Below are 15,231 nucleotides of genomic sequence, written 5' to 3'. Positions count from 1 at the left end.
CAAATGCTCAAGACAAGCATGATGCAAATGAATGCGTGCTAAATGTTATTTTATTTTAATCAATTTAATTTGTTTCATTTAAACATGTATCTTGCATTGGATGAATTATGTTGTGTTTTGGTGATTAAACCAATGTTCTCATTACATTTCACAATAAACTTATATATTTAATCAATGGTTGTGTGGTGAGAGATGTTTACAATCCAATTGAATGCACAATGAGAAGTTTTGAATGAAAGACTGGCTGTGTTACACATGTGACCAGTTTGGAGTTTTGTACTAAGAGTTGTGAAAATATACCAAAAAACTGTATTGCTGTTTACCTTTGTAGCTTGTCTGAGCTGGTGGGCATCAAATTAGTCAGGGGTCATCAGCAGGGCCAAAACCACATCCTTCAGATCTGACCTCAGAGCTGAATTCAGGTCATCAGTCAGAGCCTGAAACAAGATAGAGGGGAGGGGACAAGATGTGTAAGGGGCAGTTAGGAGTAGGGATTGGCTGAGGGGACAATGTTGTGACTCATATGCCCAGTAGACTGCTCATAGACTATTTTGATTTTTTTGTCTCTGCCCATTGCTCCTCTTCACCAGAACTGTCATAGTCATATCCTCATCCACTCCTGTAGAGGTAATATTGATCATGAATAAAAACACAATAAAACCGACTGAGTGAATAGTTAAGTAAAGGTTAAATAAAACATTTAAATTAAATAAAAATAGAAGCCCATTGGACAGAAACTGGTTGAATCAACATTGTTTCCACATAATTTGAACCAAAAATGTAATGTGAAGATATTGAATCAATGTGAACGTGGAATTTGTCATTGTTTATTTCACGTTAAATTCACGTTAGTTGACAACTCAACCAAATGTAAATCAAAACCAGATGATGAACTGACGTCTGTGCCCGGCGGGAGGGGGGCTTGGAGGTTGGAGTATTCTGATACATGGTGTTCTTACCTTTGGCTTCAATGGCTTTCTCAAGAGCTGCTGCATTGCTACTAGCACTAAAGTGTGGATATGGGGCTACGGTCCCATAATATACAGACGTTGATTTACTAAACATTTGTGAGGTGTCTTCCATCTTTCCAGCTGTTATGTCTGTTTCCATCTCTACAGCTGACGCAACGGTTTCAATCTTTACTCTTTGCGACCGTTTCCATCTTTACAGCTCGGGAACTTAGTTATATCTGTGAAAAGAATGCCTGTAAGTACAGTGTAACAGGTGTTGTAATTACTGATTGTTACACTGTACTTATCTCAGTCAACTTTAACCCTATCACTAGTCCTCACCCTAATCCTAAGTAATAGCAGTATAATTACAGTGTACTTGTTACACTGTACTAACTGGAATAAGTACACAGTAATAAGGGCTACTCTAATGTAAAGTGGTACCAACAATTTCATAAACAGAATTGTAATTAAAGCTTCAATTACGTAACTTTTTTTGCGACTTGACCAAATTCACATAGAAATATGAGTTATAGATATGTTATTCTCATTGATAGCAAGTCTAAGAAGGGGTAGATCAGCTGAAAATACAATATTCTGGGTTCTGGAAAATATATTTCACAGATGGTACAATGACTATCTACACTGTACTTCCTTGATTTGTCACATAAACTGAAATTAAGCAAACGTTTAGAATTTTAGCAACCAGGAAATGGTGGAACGATTTCTGCATAGTGCACCTTTAAAGAGAATGAGCACAAGTGCATCAATACTTCTTATACGTTCCTTATGGTCACAAGGCCGCAGAGCCAGACGGATTACCAGGACGTGTACTGAGAGCATGCTCTGACCAATTGGCAAGTGTCTTCACTGACATTTTCAACCTCTCCCTGTCCGAGTCTGTAATGCAAACATGTTTTAAGCAGACCACCGTAGTCCCTGTTCCCAAGAACACTAAGGTAACCTGCCTAAATGACTACAGACCCTTAGCACTCACATCTGTAGCCATGAAGTGCTTTGAAAGACTGGTCACGGCTCACATCAACACTATTATCCCAGAAACCCTAGACCCACTCCAATTTGCATACTGCCCTAACATATCCACAAAGGACGCACTCTATTGCACTCCACACTGCCCTTTCCCACCTGGACAAAAGGAACACCTATGTGAGAATGCTATTCATTGACTACAGCTCAGCGTTCAACACCATAGTTCCCTCAAAGCTCATCAATAAGCTAAGGACCCAGGGACTAAACACCTCCCTTTGCAACTGGATCCTGGACTTCCTGACGGGCCGCCACCAGGTGGTAAGAGTAGGTAACAACACATCCGGCATGCTGATCCTCAACTCAGGGGAGGTCAGAGACCTGGCCATGTGGCGCCAGGACAACAACCTCTCCCTCAACACCCCCATTCTCATCGACGGGCTGTAGTGGGGCAGGTTGAGAGCTTCAAGTTCCTTAGTGTCCACATCACCAACAAACTAACATGATCCAAGCACACCAAGACAGTCATGAATAGCGCACAACAAAACCTATTCCCCCTCAGGAGACTGAAAAGATTTGGCATGGGTCTTCAGATCCTTAAAAGGTTATACAGCTGCACCTTCGAGAGCACCAACAATGCACTTTTTCTAAACAAACAAAAAGGGTGGCTGGAGTCTTTGACAATTTTTGGGTGCATGACACCGCCTGGTATAGAGGTCCTGGATAGCAGGAAGCTTAGCCCTATGTACAAGCTAAGCTTCCTGCTATCCAGGACCTCTATACCAGGCGGTGTTATGCACCCAAAAATTGTCAAAGACTCCAGCCACCCTTTTTGTTTGTTTAAAAAAAGTGCATTGTTGGTTAGAGGCTTGTAAGTAAGCATTTCACTGTAAGGTCTACACCGGTTGTATATGGTGTATGTGACTAATACAATTTGATTTGATTGATTTGAATGTTAGAAAACCTCACCTGTTCAGCTGAAGAGATCGTTCTGAGCCGCAGTTGTCTTGATTGTGTTGTTCACTACTCAACAACACACCTTGCAGTGTCTCCACCATTCACTTCTCAAACCCCTCAGAGCCTGACAATCCCTCAAGCGAACCTTGTTCAACCACAACAGATTTAGCATACTAGTGCCTGTGTTAAAGATTACAGTAAGAAGCAGAAATGCTGCAAATCAGTGGTTATGTAGTGGGTTTGATTGCAGTGATGTCTGATGTTCTCCTCCAACACAATAAAAGTGATGAGCATTTCACGACATACCATGAAGACGTGTTGTGTTAACAAAATGTTAGGTCAAAGTCAGATTCATTGAGTGAAATACAAAGTCAATAGGCATGTGCAGTATGTGAATAAAAGGTTGAAATGTGTTTTCCCAAACCTTTCCAAACACAACCATTCCAAATCTGTTATTCCAAACCATTTCAAACACAAGGCAAACTCAATAAAGACACAATAGCAGTTGAATAATTGTATATCTCTTTATACACTGAGTGTACAAAACATTAAGAACACCTTCCTAATATTGAGTTGCCCCCCCCACACATGGATGCCGGCCCACGTTGTCTCCAATGCTTGTTGTCTCCAATGCTACCCACAGTTGTGTCAAGTTGGCTGGATGTCCTTTGGGTGGTGGACCAGTCTTGATACACACAGGAAACTGTTGAGAGTGAAAAAATCCGTTCTTGACTCAAACCAGTGCGCCTGGCATCTACTACCATACCCCATTCAAATGCACTTAAATCTTTTGTCTTACCCATTCAACATCTGAATGGCACACACACACAATCCACGTCTCCCCCCCTTCATCTACACTGATTGAAGTGGATTTAACAAGTGACATCAATAAAGGATCACAGCTTTCACCTGGATTCAGCTGGTCAGTCTATGTCATGGAAAGAGCAAGTGTCCTTCATGTTTTGTACACTCAGTGTACAGTCCCCAACCTAATCCAAAATGTGAATTTGTTCTTAAGCAATAGTAGCTCAAATCCAACACTTTCTTGTACAATTCAATACATTTACAAATTCTTAAGTTAAACAATTGTTAGATTTACAAAAAAATCTTGACTTTTATTTTTCATCTGGGTGCTAGCGTCTTGGAGGTGGCTGTCCTCTCCCCCGTCCCCGCCCTGGTCCCCCTCCTGGCCCCTGCTGACCATTTCCAGGCAGAGGTCCAGGCCCCCGGGGACCCGGTGGGCGGGTCACTGCGCCTCGAGCGTTGGGATTTGGTGATGACAGGGACACGTCTTTCTGCAGGTTCACATCCTTGCCTGCAGTTCCTGGCCTCACCTTTGTAGACTTTCCACCTTGGTCTGCTTTATTGTCTGGTCAGGGAATACATAGAGGGAGTGCATTGCCTCAAAGTCTAAACAAGTACAACCATATTTTTGCTCATGCAACCTGGACTTAACATAGTAAATCCAGGACTCTCCAATTAGTATGATATGTTATGTTCTGTATGGTATGTATTAATTTGTGGATGTCCATCATCAATTTCGTATGATATGTTAGAAATTCCAACTTGCACATTGTACAATATGTTACGAATTTGCTAAACTTATGATATGATACAAATTCCAATTTGTGGTGGCTAACATTATCTAGGTGGCTAGGTGGTTAACGCTAACATTGGCTAGGTGGCTAGAGTTAGCTATGGTTTAGAGGTTAAGGTAAGGGTTAAGGTTAAGGGTAGGAGTTAAGTTAAAGGGTTAAGGTTAGGGAAATGGCTAGCTAACAGGCTAAGTAGTTGCAAAATAGACAACAGTTGTAAGTAGTTGCAAAGTTGCTAATTAGCTAAAATGCTACATTTCCGTCCGTGATGAGGTTCGAACATGGAACCTTTGGGTTGCTAGATGTTTGCATTATAAACCTACCCATCCACCCCAACCAACCACCCTATTTTTGTTTTTGCCTTAAGTAACTTTCTGTTTTATGTAACCATACCAAACAGAACATATCATATTCATTTGAGTGTCCCCGGAGTTACATTTACCATGTTACGTCTAGTCTATGAGACCAGACTGGCTCATGATATCATTGATTTCAGCCATATTTAACATTAGGTCAAACAAGATCACCTGCGTTGCACTATCGGAGCTAAGGTTTCATACACATTTGAAGTGAAGGTATGATGCTCACCTGCACCTGTCTCTGGTGGGGGAGCTGGGGGCAAGAGAGAGCGGTTGGGGAGCAGGTCCTCCAGGTCCTTCATGACCTGGTCTGTGCTTTCAGTGTTGTTCCTCCTGTTCTTCTCCTCATCTCTTGCCTAAAGAGAGACAGAGTGTGTGTGTGTGTGTGTGTGTGTGTGTGTGTGTGTGTGTGTGTGTGTGTGTGTGTGTGTGTGTGTGTGTGTGTGTGTGTGTGTGAGTGGTAGATGAAAGATAGATATATACATGTAGATAGATCGATGATAACGAGCAAATTAGTATTATTTAAATACCGGTCAAAGGTTTTAGAACACCTACTCATTCAAGGCTTTGTTTTTTTATTTAGTATTTTCCACATTGTAGAATAATAGTGAAGACATCAAAACTATGAAACGGTTGGAAAAGCATTCCAGGTGAAGCTGGTTGAGAGAATGCCAAGAGTGTGCAAAGCTATCATCAAGGCAAAGGGTGGCAATAAAATATATTTTAATTTGTTTAACACTTTTTTGGGGACTACGTGATTCCATATGTGTTATTGCATAGTTTTGATGTCTTCACTATTATTCTACAATGTAAAAAATAGTTTAAAAAAATAAAGACCCTTGAATGAGTAGGTGTCCATCCATGAGTAGGTGACTGGTAGTGTGTATATTAACCACATAACATTTTTACGTGAGACTGAATTAATTTGAAAAACCCTCACACTCACCATCTGCATCTTCTTCTTCAGCTCCGCATTGGCATGTTGGTACGCCTCAGATACCGAGTTCAAATAGTAGATAGCCAGTCTGTGGGGAAGTACATATCCATCTGTTTACAATTGTAGATATGCAGTATCCTAATATATATATATATATATATATATATACAGTGCCTTGCGAAAATATTCGGCCCCCTTGAACTTTGCGACCTTTTGCCACATTTCAGGCTTCAAACATAAAGATATAAAACTGTATTTTTTTTGGTGAAGAATCAACAACAAGTGGGACACAATCATGAAGTGGAACGACATTTATTGGATATTTCAAACTTTTTTAACAAATCAAAAACTGAACAATTGGGCATGCAAAATTATTCAGCCCCTTTACTTTCAGTGCAGCAAACTCTCTCCAGAAGTTCAGTGAGGATCTCTGAATGATCCAATGTTGACCTAAATGACTAATGATGATAAATACAATCCACCTGTGTGTAATCAAGTCTCTGTATAAATGCACCTGCACTGTGATAGTCTCAGAGGTCCGTTAAAAGCGCAGAGAGCATCATGAAGAACAAGGAACACACCAGGCAGGTCCGAGATACTGTTGTGAAGAAGTTTAAAGCAGGATTTGGATACAAAAAGATTTCCCAAGCTTTAAACATCCCAAGGAGCACTGTGCAAGCGATAATATTGAAATGGAAGGAGTATCAGACCACTGCAAATCTACCAAGACCTGGCCGTCCCTCTAAACTTTCAGCTCATACAAGGAGAAGACTGATCAGAGATGCAGTCAAGAGGCCCATGATCACTCTGGATGAACTGCAGAGATCTACAGCTGAGGTGGGAGACTCTGTCCATAGGACAACAATCAGTCGTATATTGCACAAATCTGGCCTTTATGGAAGAGTGGCAAGAAGAAAGCCATTTCTTAAAGATATCCATAAAAAGTGTTGTTTAAAGTTTGCCACAAGCCACCTGGGAGACACACCAAACATGTGGAAGAAGGTGCTCTGGTCAGATGAAACCAAAATTGAACTTTTTGGCAACAATGCAAAACGTTATGTTTGGCGTAAAAGCAACACAGCTCATCACCCTGAACACACCATCCCCACTGTCAAACATGGTGGTGGCAGCATCATGGTTTGGGCCTGCTTTTCTTCAGCAGGGACAGGGAAGATGGTTAAAATTGATGGGAAGATGGATGGAGCCAAATACAGGACCATTCTGGAAGAAAACCTGATGGAGTCTGCAAAAGACCTGAGACTGGGACGGAGATTTGTCTTCCAACAAGACAATGATCCAAAACATAAAGCAAAATCTACAATGGAATGGTTCAAAAATAAACATATCCAGGTGTTAGAATGGCCAAGTCAAAGTCCAGACCTGAATCCAATCGAGAATCTGTGGAAAGAACTGAAAACTGCTGTTCACAAATGCTCTCCATCCAACCTCACTGAGCTCGAGCTGTTTTGCAAGGAGGAATGGGAAGAAATTCCAGTCTCTCGATGTGCAAAACTGATAGAGACATACCCCAAGCGACTTACAGCTGTAATCGCAGCAAAAGGTGGCGCTACAAAGTATTAACTTAAGGGGGCTGAATAATTTTGCAATCCCAATTTTTCAGTTTTTGATTTGTTAAAAAAGTTTGAAATATCCAATAAATGTCGTTCCACTTCATGATTGTGTCCCACTTGTTGTTGATTCTTCACAAAAAAATACAGTTTTATATCTTTATGTTTGAAGCCTGAAATGTGGCAAAAGGTCGCAAAGTTCAAGGGGGCCGAATACTTTCGCAAGGCACTGTATATATATGTGTGTGTGTGTGTGTGAACGTATGTGTAGCTATATACTTTTCTACTCACACCATCAGTAGCACAGCTGGTATAATGAGGCCAGGGTTGGCTGCATAGCCCATCAGTGTTCCCAGAAAGGCAGGCAGGTCCAGGTCTATCGTCTCCATGATGACATCAAACATCTTGGCCTTCCCACTGTGGAGATCACAGATTGTGTGAGTCTGTATTTGTGATTTGTTTTTTTGTGAGTATGTAGCGACAGGTATGTGTCCTTACATATTGTATATTGTTTGTCTGTGTTTATGCGTAGAGATGTGAGTGCATTTGCAGGGATTCTCCTCTGTGAAAGTGTATGTCCTACAGAACAGTAAACATGCCTGTGTGTATGTGTGTGTTACCTGAATGGCCCACAGTCAAAGGAGGGTGGCAAAGTCATGATGGTGTAGACCACAGGCAGTAGACTGAGAAAGAGGATGAGAAGGAGGAGGCCCATGTAGAAGTTGTTGGATTTGGAGGCTTTGAAGACCCTCTCATGGGGCACGTTAGTGGCCATTACGGCCCAGCACTGGTAGTACATGGAGGAGAGGAGACGCAGGACGTTTATCCCTACCAGCCCTGGAGCATAGAATGCACCCATCCTGAAAGAGAGAGAGAGAGAGAGAGAGAGAGAGAGAGACGCACACACACACACACACACACACACACACACAGGGTCAGCGAAGGGAATATACGACATGAGTTCTATAGTTCTACAACCAGAATAGAAATATCTCTTACCAGATCATTCCTTGGTTGAAGACCAGGCCAAGAACGTTGCCACTGATGTCAAACTCTCCATACGATGGCTACAGAGGGAGAGACAATCCATATCACAAACAGTGGTTCAAACTTCTGCCTGGCAACAAAAACGTAGACCTCATCCCCGCCAATAGACAAGATAAGACATTTGTAACAATGACCAGTGGAGCACGTACATATGTGGCTTCGAGGTCCCAGCACCAGCAGTAGTTGAGGAACCTGACAATGACAGCCCGCGCAAAGTCACCAATCAGGATGGTCAAGTAGGTCACCTGGATGTCTGACACGGTCAGCTTCACAAACTCCTGTCGCATGATGAACATCACAGACAGGGCTTCACAAAGGTACATTGCATACAACAGAAACAATTACCATATCACACCAGAGATGAGGATATCAGTAAGGTGTCAGTACTATGCCGACGGCGGTCTCCCAGCATGGCCCCCTGATGACGTCAGAGGGGTCCATGGGGGGCGGGGTGGTGTCCGTGTCATTGTTGTAGAGGGTGAAGTTAGCGTAGTATTCCTTCTGGGCCCAGATGGACGCATTCCTAATGGACACCTCCTCCTCAAGCTGAGTGGAAGGAAGGAAGCCATCGAATCACAGGTCATCCATTACAATGCACTACCCATTCATCCCAATGACAATGCACCTCTCTGAGGAACATCAGTCCTAAGAGTATGAAACCAATCCCTCACTACAGGATGCACTGGGTTGTTTACAGAATACGTAACTCAACCGTCCCAGTATTAAACCTTATCCTTCTCGTTGACGCTTTCTTATTATCCCGAAAAGGATCCTGTAATCCCGCTCTCAGTGTAGATTTAAGATGAACAAGAAAGAGCTAACGTCTGGTAGTGGCCTAAAGAAGTGTGAGGCAGTCTTACAGTACCTTGTTGTTGACCTCATCAAACAGGGCAAACAGGAAAGTGTAGAGGTTTCCCAAAAAGAGGGCAAAGATGCGCCCCAGCTGCCATTTGAGGGCGATCCGGGGGTGGTACTCCTCCAGCTCAGCGATGGTCTCAAACAGGGGAGGACACACCAGGCCCAACAGGGACATGATGAGCTCCAACTACACAGTGGGACAATGGGAGGAATCATACCATCTCTCCACTACACCACCACTTTACACAACACCATATGACCATATGATCAAACATATTTTGGTGATGAAATAGAGAGGGAAGTTTGTTTAGTCATTAATGAATGAGATTTTTAAAAATGCTACACTATTATGACATAATATCACTATAATTTATTCCAAATAGAAACGGATTCCATTGGTTTCAAAGGATGTACATGGCATCAACACCATTCTCCAAGCATTACCTCGTTTTTCTCGTACCAGCTCAGGTCGTCCCTGTTGGCAAATTCCTGGGACCTCTTCACCACAAAGAAGATGAGGTAGCCACTTCCTCCCAGGCAGCAGATGATCATGAAGTTGGCCAGCACACGCAGGAACCTCCTCAGGTGGATGTTCTCATCCTTTTGGTTCTCCTGCTCATCCACAATGGACTCCTGCACTCAGACAGACAGAAAGACAGTTAGCTTATGGGCCACTAACATGTGGTGCTGTGTAGTTAGTGGGAAATAATCTATGTAATTATATTGGATTGAATACAGTAAAGAATACTCAGAAGAACATCATTCAAAAGATCAGACATTGTGATGAAGTTGCGAAAATAGTACACAGGTCTCCATGGTTACCTTGAAGCTGGTGGTGATGGAGGCGTACTTGTTGTCAGCCGTCTCGGCGTTGCCGATGAGGTAATCCCAGCTGGTGAACATCTTCCAGGCAAAGGTGAACTCCCCGTCATCTCCATCCCCTCCCCCCACGTCAGCATTCTTAGCCATTCTATCAAAACATATATGAATGACAGTGGGGAAAGGCCGTCATCCATTTTCAGATCAAACACCATGAACAAACATTTAATTTGATCCCCATGAGCTTTTGCAGAAGCAGTAGCTACTCTTCCTGGGGTCTATCTTGATGTGTTAAGCTGTGTTTGACATATGTGTGACATGGGATCATATTTTATAAGTGGGGGATTGGGTGGTGACTCACGTTCGTATCACCACCATCAGGCTGTAGCCAAAAGTCCCCACTCCTACCATGAGGTAAGACAGCGGGAGGCGGAACTTCAGCAGCCCAATGGTCCTCTGGTTGTTGTAGTAACCATAGAAGAGGACTGAGTATTTGCAATACCCCTGAGGGAGAAAGAAGTGATCGCAGGTGATGAACTGCGCTCTTATAGTGTACCGATAAACTGTGTCTTCTGATCTTCACGGGTGTCTCCAGACCCATGCTGATAATTTAAATAGTACAATATGAAATATCATCACATCATATGAGCCTGAACTCTTTGATATGGTAATATTTGATAGGCTTTTCATGCAGAGTAAATAGAGGGTAGCCTATCTCGACTGCATGTTTTAACCCACGTTGAAGTCCATGAGGACAGAGTAGTCTTGAGCAGTGGACTGCTCAGCTCTGGGCACTGTCTTTCTGGGAATGGATCCATATGGAAGTCCCATCAGAACCTGGAGCCATAAAACATTTCAATAATGATTGATAGACTGCTAGAGTATACATTAGAGTTGTATCTACGTGTTAAAACTCTTTGTGAGGCGGTTTTACCTCTGGGATCACAACCAGTCCGAAGGTTAAGCCAAAGAGGACCATGTTCATGCCATACATCCAGCGCAGGAAGATGAAGTAGGAAGCAACTGAGGACCCAAAGTGACCTGAGGGGAGAGAAGTGATAGTGTTTCTTCACTAAGTTGTAGCGTTCAACTGTCATTCAACTGGCCTTTGTCAATCAGCTCAGTATATTACTTTATCTTGTGTTGTGACCTGTGTTCAGGAATATTTTCAGTATGTTGGTGTTTCTAAAGTGTGGACTATCAGGTAACTCACTTTCAACCTCTTTTATCTTTCGTTCCCATGGTATGCAAGTCGTTTTGAAATTCTCAAAATCTCTTTGGAATTTGATCCATTTCTGGCGAAAAAGAAAGACAATCATTATTATAGCCTCATATTTTGACAACCACAAAAAGCTAAGTGGCAGAAAATCGTATATTGTGCTCATGCTTCCATACCTTCGTCATCATGACTTTATAAGCATAAAACTTCCTGCCTTTTCCTTTTCCCAGAGCCCCTTCAAATTTATCCACAAATTCTTGACATTCTCTGAGAACAAATCATAAGGTTAGCAACAGAACAGTCAAGCTCAAATAAATTGATAAAATTAACAAAATAGGGAAATAATTCTGACAGGAGGTGTAGAACATACTTTAAAATGGGGTGAAAAAAAACCACAGCTATGATCAATGAATAGAGCTAATTATTATCTGAAAGTGTATCTCAACTTCATCCTGACAGCATATGTCATTTTTCCAGTAGCCTATGCGAGTGCAATCAGTCAACTCGTTCATTACTTCAGATGTACCAGCCGCCTCTTCATTCGCCAGGGCTTGTTCCTCATAATAGCTATGACCTTCTTCTTCTCCTCCACCTCCTCCTTCAGTCGTTCCATCTCTCCCTCTGACATGGACTCTTCCTCTGAGTTTGTGTTAGAGTCTGTGTCTGAGCTGGGAGTTAGATAGAAGATAGAGGAAGGGAGACCGAGTGGAGCAGAGAGAGCGGAAGACAGATTGTTAGGAGAGAGCGATCGAAGAGAAAGAGAGGTCAGTGATGGAGAGAGACAGAGAGAGATAGTTGGAAGGGTTAGGGATGTCCCTCTATTAAGGATGTCCCTCTATTTCTCTTGGTGCAAGGGTAGCAAATATTGTATAATACTGTTAAATAAGTTATTTGACCCATTATTTTGATTCCTGCGCTGTTTAGTACTACGTTTAGAATCTTGGGCCCTGATTTCCACTCAATATTATTTGATTTGATGATTTGATTTGATTTGAGATACCTGCTCTCTTTCTTCTTCTTCTTCTTCTTCTTCTTGTCCTTCTCGTCTTCCTTCTCCTTTCCTTTGCCCTTCCCTTTGGCGTCTCCTTTCTTATCTTTGGTCTCCTCTTCTTTCCCCTTCTTTCCCGTGGCTCCCTTCTTGTTTCTCTTGTTCCCCTTCTCCTCCTCGCTGTCCTCGTCATTGTCCTGGGCCTTTCCTCCTTTCTTTTTGTTTGCTGCTCCTTTATTTGCTGCTCTTCCTTGTCTTCTCTTGGGGGTGTCATCCTCACTTTCGTCGTCGGTGTCACGTGACTTAGCAGCCTTCTTCTTGTTGGCTCCTCTGCGGTTTCTGGGGGCCTCCTCTTCCTCCTCGTCCTCCTCATCCTCATCAGCTGGCTTTTTGCCCCTGCCGCGGGCTCCTCCTCTGCCAGCTGTCGGTCTTCTGTTCCCTCTCCTTCGACTGGTGTCATCTGTATACACACACACACACACACACACACAAATGTATGCGCGAGAACACACACACAGCAGCTCAACACATGCAGGAATATACACTTTTAGCACAATGTAAAAAGACACACTAATACAGATAGAGCTGAAGCTTTTTAAATATCAGGTCAATTCTAACAGCCGGTGTCAGTAGCTGTCCTCCTCCTTCACAGAGAAAGACACCACTATAAGCTCTGCTTTATACGGGTCAGGTGAGAACTCATCTCCGCTTACCCTCACTGTCACTCACGTCCCCATCGATCTCGATTCCAACTAAATGACAACGCAAACAAATAAATGTCCACCACTCATTCAAACATCTCTAAAATGGCCCAGCATGAATCTATAAAGGCATTTTGCATTTGCATCTCATATAAAGTCTTTATATCACCTCAAAGCCAGAGCATAAAAACATTAACAACTGAGATGCTGAATCTCAACTCACCATCCTCAATCTTCGCCCCCACATCACTCTTCCTAGGCATGGTGGTTGGTGTGAGATATTCTCTGAAGGTACTGGGACTTTAACTGGACTGAATGCACCAACCCCTCCCCAGGTACACAGAGCCAGAGCTCTACCGGGACCTGTACCTCGCTCTAGTAACTAACTCCCCATCACTATGACAACTACAGCATGTGACCTGCCTCCATAGGTGTTATATTGTTTTCCTGAAACAAAAACATGATATCATAGCGGCAGACATCAAGGAGTGTGTAACTTAATCACAGCAACAACGACAAAAACGTTCCAGCATGATCTGGTGTTAGTTTTCTTAAATAAAACCCAGAGAACCCCCATAGGGAACCTGAGGAACCATTTCAGTGGACAGCACCTGTGTCAGACAGAAGGTTAAGGGAGTGGACCTTCTCTACGGTCCATATAGCAGCAGAAGGACAAGGACATTTAAACAGTTAGAGACACTCTCACTCGTCTGGACATCAGACACCATGACCACACACAGACCAAGACGAACAGCCTTAAAGATTTAATGAAGGTTTAGGTTTCCTTTTCAAGACCCATTAGGCAAACCTCAAACACATTAGACACATCTTACATATTACATTTGCTATTGATACAATGCCTACAGAATATTGGAAAGCTATTGCCCACAATGACGGAGTGAGAATGTACAGCGGTATGTGTAGTAACACATACAGTACACACACAAAGATACAGAGTGCACACCTCTGAGCCTGGCCCCCATTAAATAATGAAGAGGAGCTCATCTTCCACAGCCAAAACTACACCATCACACGCTCCTCCACCCTGTCAAGTAGAAAACACACACACACGCACGCATGCATAAAACATTGCATCTATCACCAGTATCATTTTTAAAAAAAAAGTGCAATCATAATATTACAATTTCATTTTTCCAACCAATATCATTCCAGAAATGATTCCACCTTCAATGATAAAAGGAAACCCCCATCATCAACAGCTTTCATGCCAACGTAGTCCTCATTCTAGTCTGAAAACTTCCGTGCCTCAAAATGACTCAGATGATTTTAAATCAATATTTAATGCATTTCTGCCATGAATTGTGCATGAGTATTTAATGTTAATGCTTGTAGTCTGGAGGATCCAGTAATATCACTTTAAGGGGAAGTTTACCTGTTTTTTGTTTTGTTACAGAGAAAATCGTTTTTTTTGTTTTTGTTGCTGAGTTATGTTTAAATTATCCTGTTTACAACATCAATAACAACAACAACAAAAATAGTATTGAAATATGGATTTATGGGACAGTGGAACCTTTAAAAAAATAAAAAATATTGTGCAGAAACATTCAGATTGGCATTCTGACCTAATAGGAGTTGGTTTGGAGTGTTTTCTAACATAATTTGGACACATTTTCATAATGCATTGTAATCAATGGGCAAGTGATGACTAATGGAACAAAATAAAACAAATAAAAAAGGGGTTTCAGGATCAACTACAATCACAAAAACTGTGAAAAAAGTATATATGTAAAAATGTCAGACAGGATAGGAGGAATGTTTAGTCTGTGCTGAAAAAAAACACTACAACCATGTAAAGCCACTCAGTCAATGGATATCACAAGATCTTGAAAAGACAAAACAAATACACGGTTTGCATGCCTGTTTTGCAGGGGAATACAGCTACATGTCACCTGGACTTGTGCACAAATCAGCAAGGAACACAGATCTGATAAGGTGGTGATGAAAACAAATGATCAGTCAGAGCAGTCTCCAGCCTGTCCCCTACTGGACAAGAAGGATATTATCATTGGGTTTGTGATAATCTCCCGTGGGCACCCAGTTGACCAAATGACATGAGATTTTACTTCTGGGTTAATAAAGATTAGTTTTGTGGACAAAGAGGTGTTTTGTTCGAGAATCCGATGGTTGAGCAATCTTAGAAAATAAAGTGTGAGGAAATTCAATTTGTGTAAAATAAAAAGTACCTCTCTGTGCGGCCTGTTATTCCTAGCCTTATCATAACTGTG

The 15,231-nt window shown here is 42.2% G+C and overlaps 1 protein-coding gene across 1 annotated transcript; it reads right to left on the bottom strand.

Annotated features, from left to right (window-relative positions):
• Positions 1-3,814: 3,814 nt before the first annotated feature.
• Positions 3,815-13,248, bottom strand: LOC112230517 (transmembrane channel-like protein 2-A). Its single transcript, XM_024396799.1, has 20 exons — positions 13,209-13,248; positions 12,998-13,036; positions 12,315-12,744; positions 11,812-11,967; positions 11,473-11,563; positions 11,291-11,372; positions 11,012-11,118; positions 10,816-10,914; positions 10,439-10,581; positions 10,081-10,228; positions 9,703-9,891; positions 9,266-9,445; positions 8,788-8,946; positions 8,550-8,678; positions 8,353-8,420; positions 7,974-8,213; positions 7,645-7,770; positions 5,795-5,873; positions 5,078-5,204; positions 3,815-4,263 (listed from the first exon to the last, which is right to left on the bottom strand). The coding sequence occupies exons 1-20, from the start codon at positions 13,246-13,248 to the stop codon at positions 4,028-4,030; spliced, it is 2,868 nt and encodes a 955-aa protein (XP_024252567.1). The 3' UTR covers positions 3,815-4,027.
• Between the last annotated feature and the right edge of the window lie 1,983 nt (positions 13,249-15,231).

The sequence above is a fragment of the Oncorhynchus tshawytscha genome, linkage group LG33 (assembly GCF_018296145.1).
Source record: "Oncorhynchus tshawytscha isolate Ot180627B linkage group LG33, Otsh_v2.0, whole genome shotgun sequence".
In the NCBI taxonomy this organism is placed as follows: Eukaryota; Metazoa; Chordata; class Actinopteri; order Salmoniformes; family Salmonidae; genus Oncorhynchus; species Oncorhynchus tshawytscha.
This window is presented reverse-complemented; position numbering and strand designations above follow the sequence as displayed.

Coding starts and splice junctions, on each gene's coding strand:
- LOC112230517 (XM_024396799.1), bottom strand. CDS start 13,248: ATGCCTAGGAAGAGTGATGTGGGGGCGAAGATTGAGGATG. Junction 8,679..8,787: donor GGGAGACCGCCGTCGGCATA/GTACTGACACCT, acceptor ATCATGCGACAG/GAGTTTGTGAAGCTGACCGT. Junction 7,771..7,973: donor TTTGACTGTGGGCCATTCAG/GTAACACACACA, acceptor TGATCTCCACAG/TGGGAAGGCCAAGATGTTTG.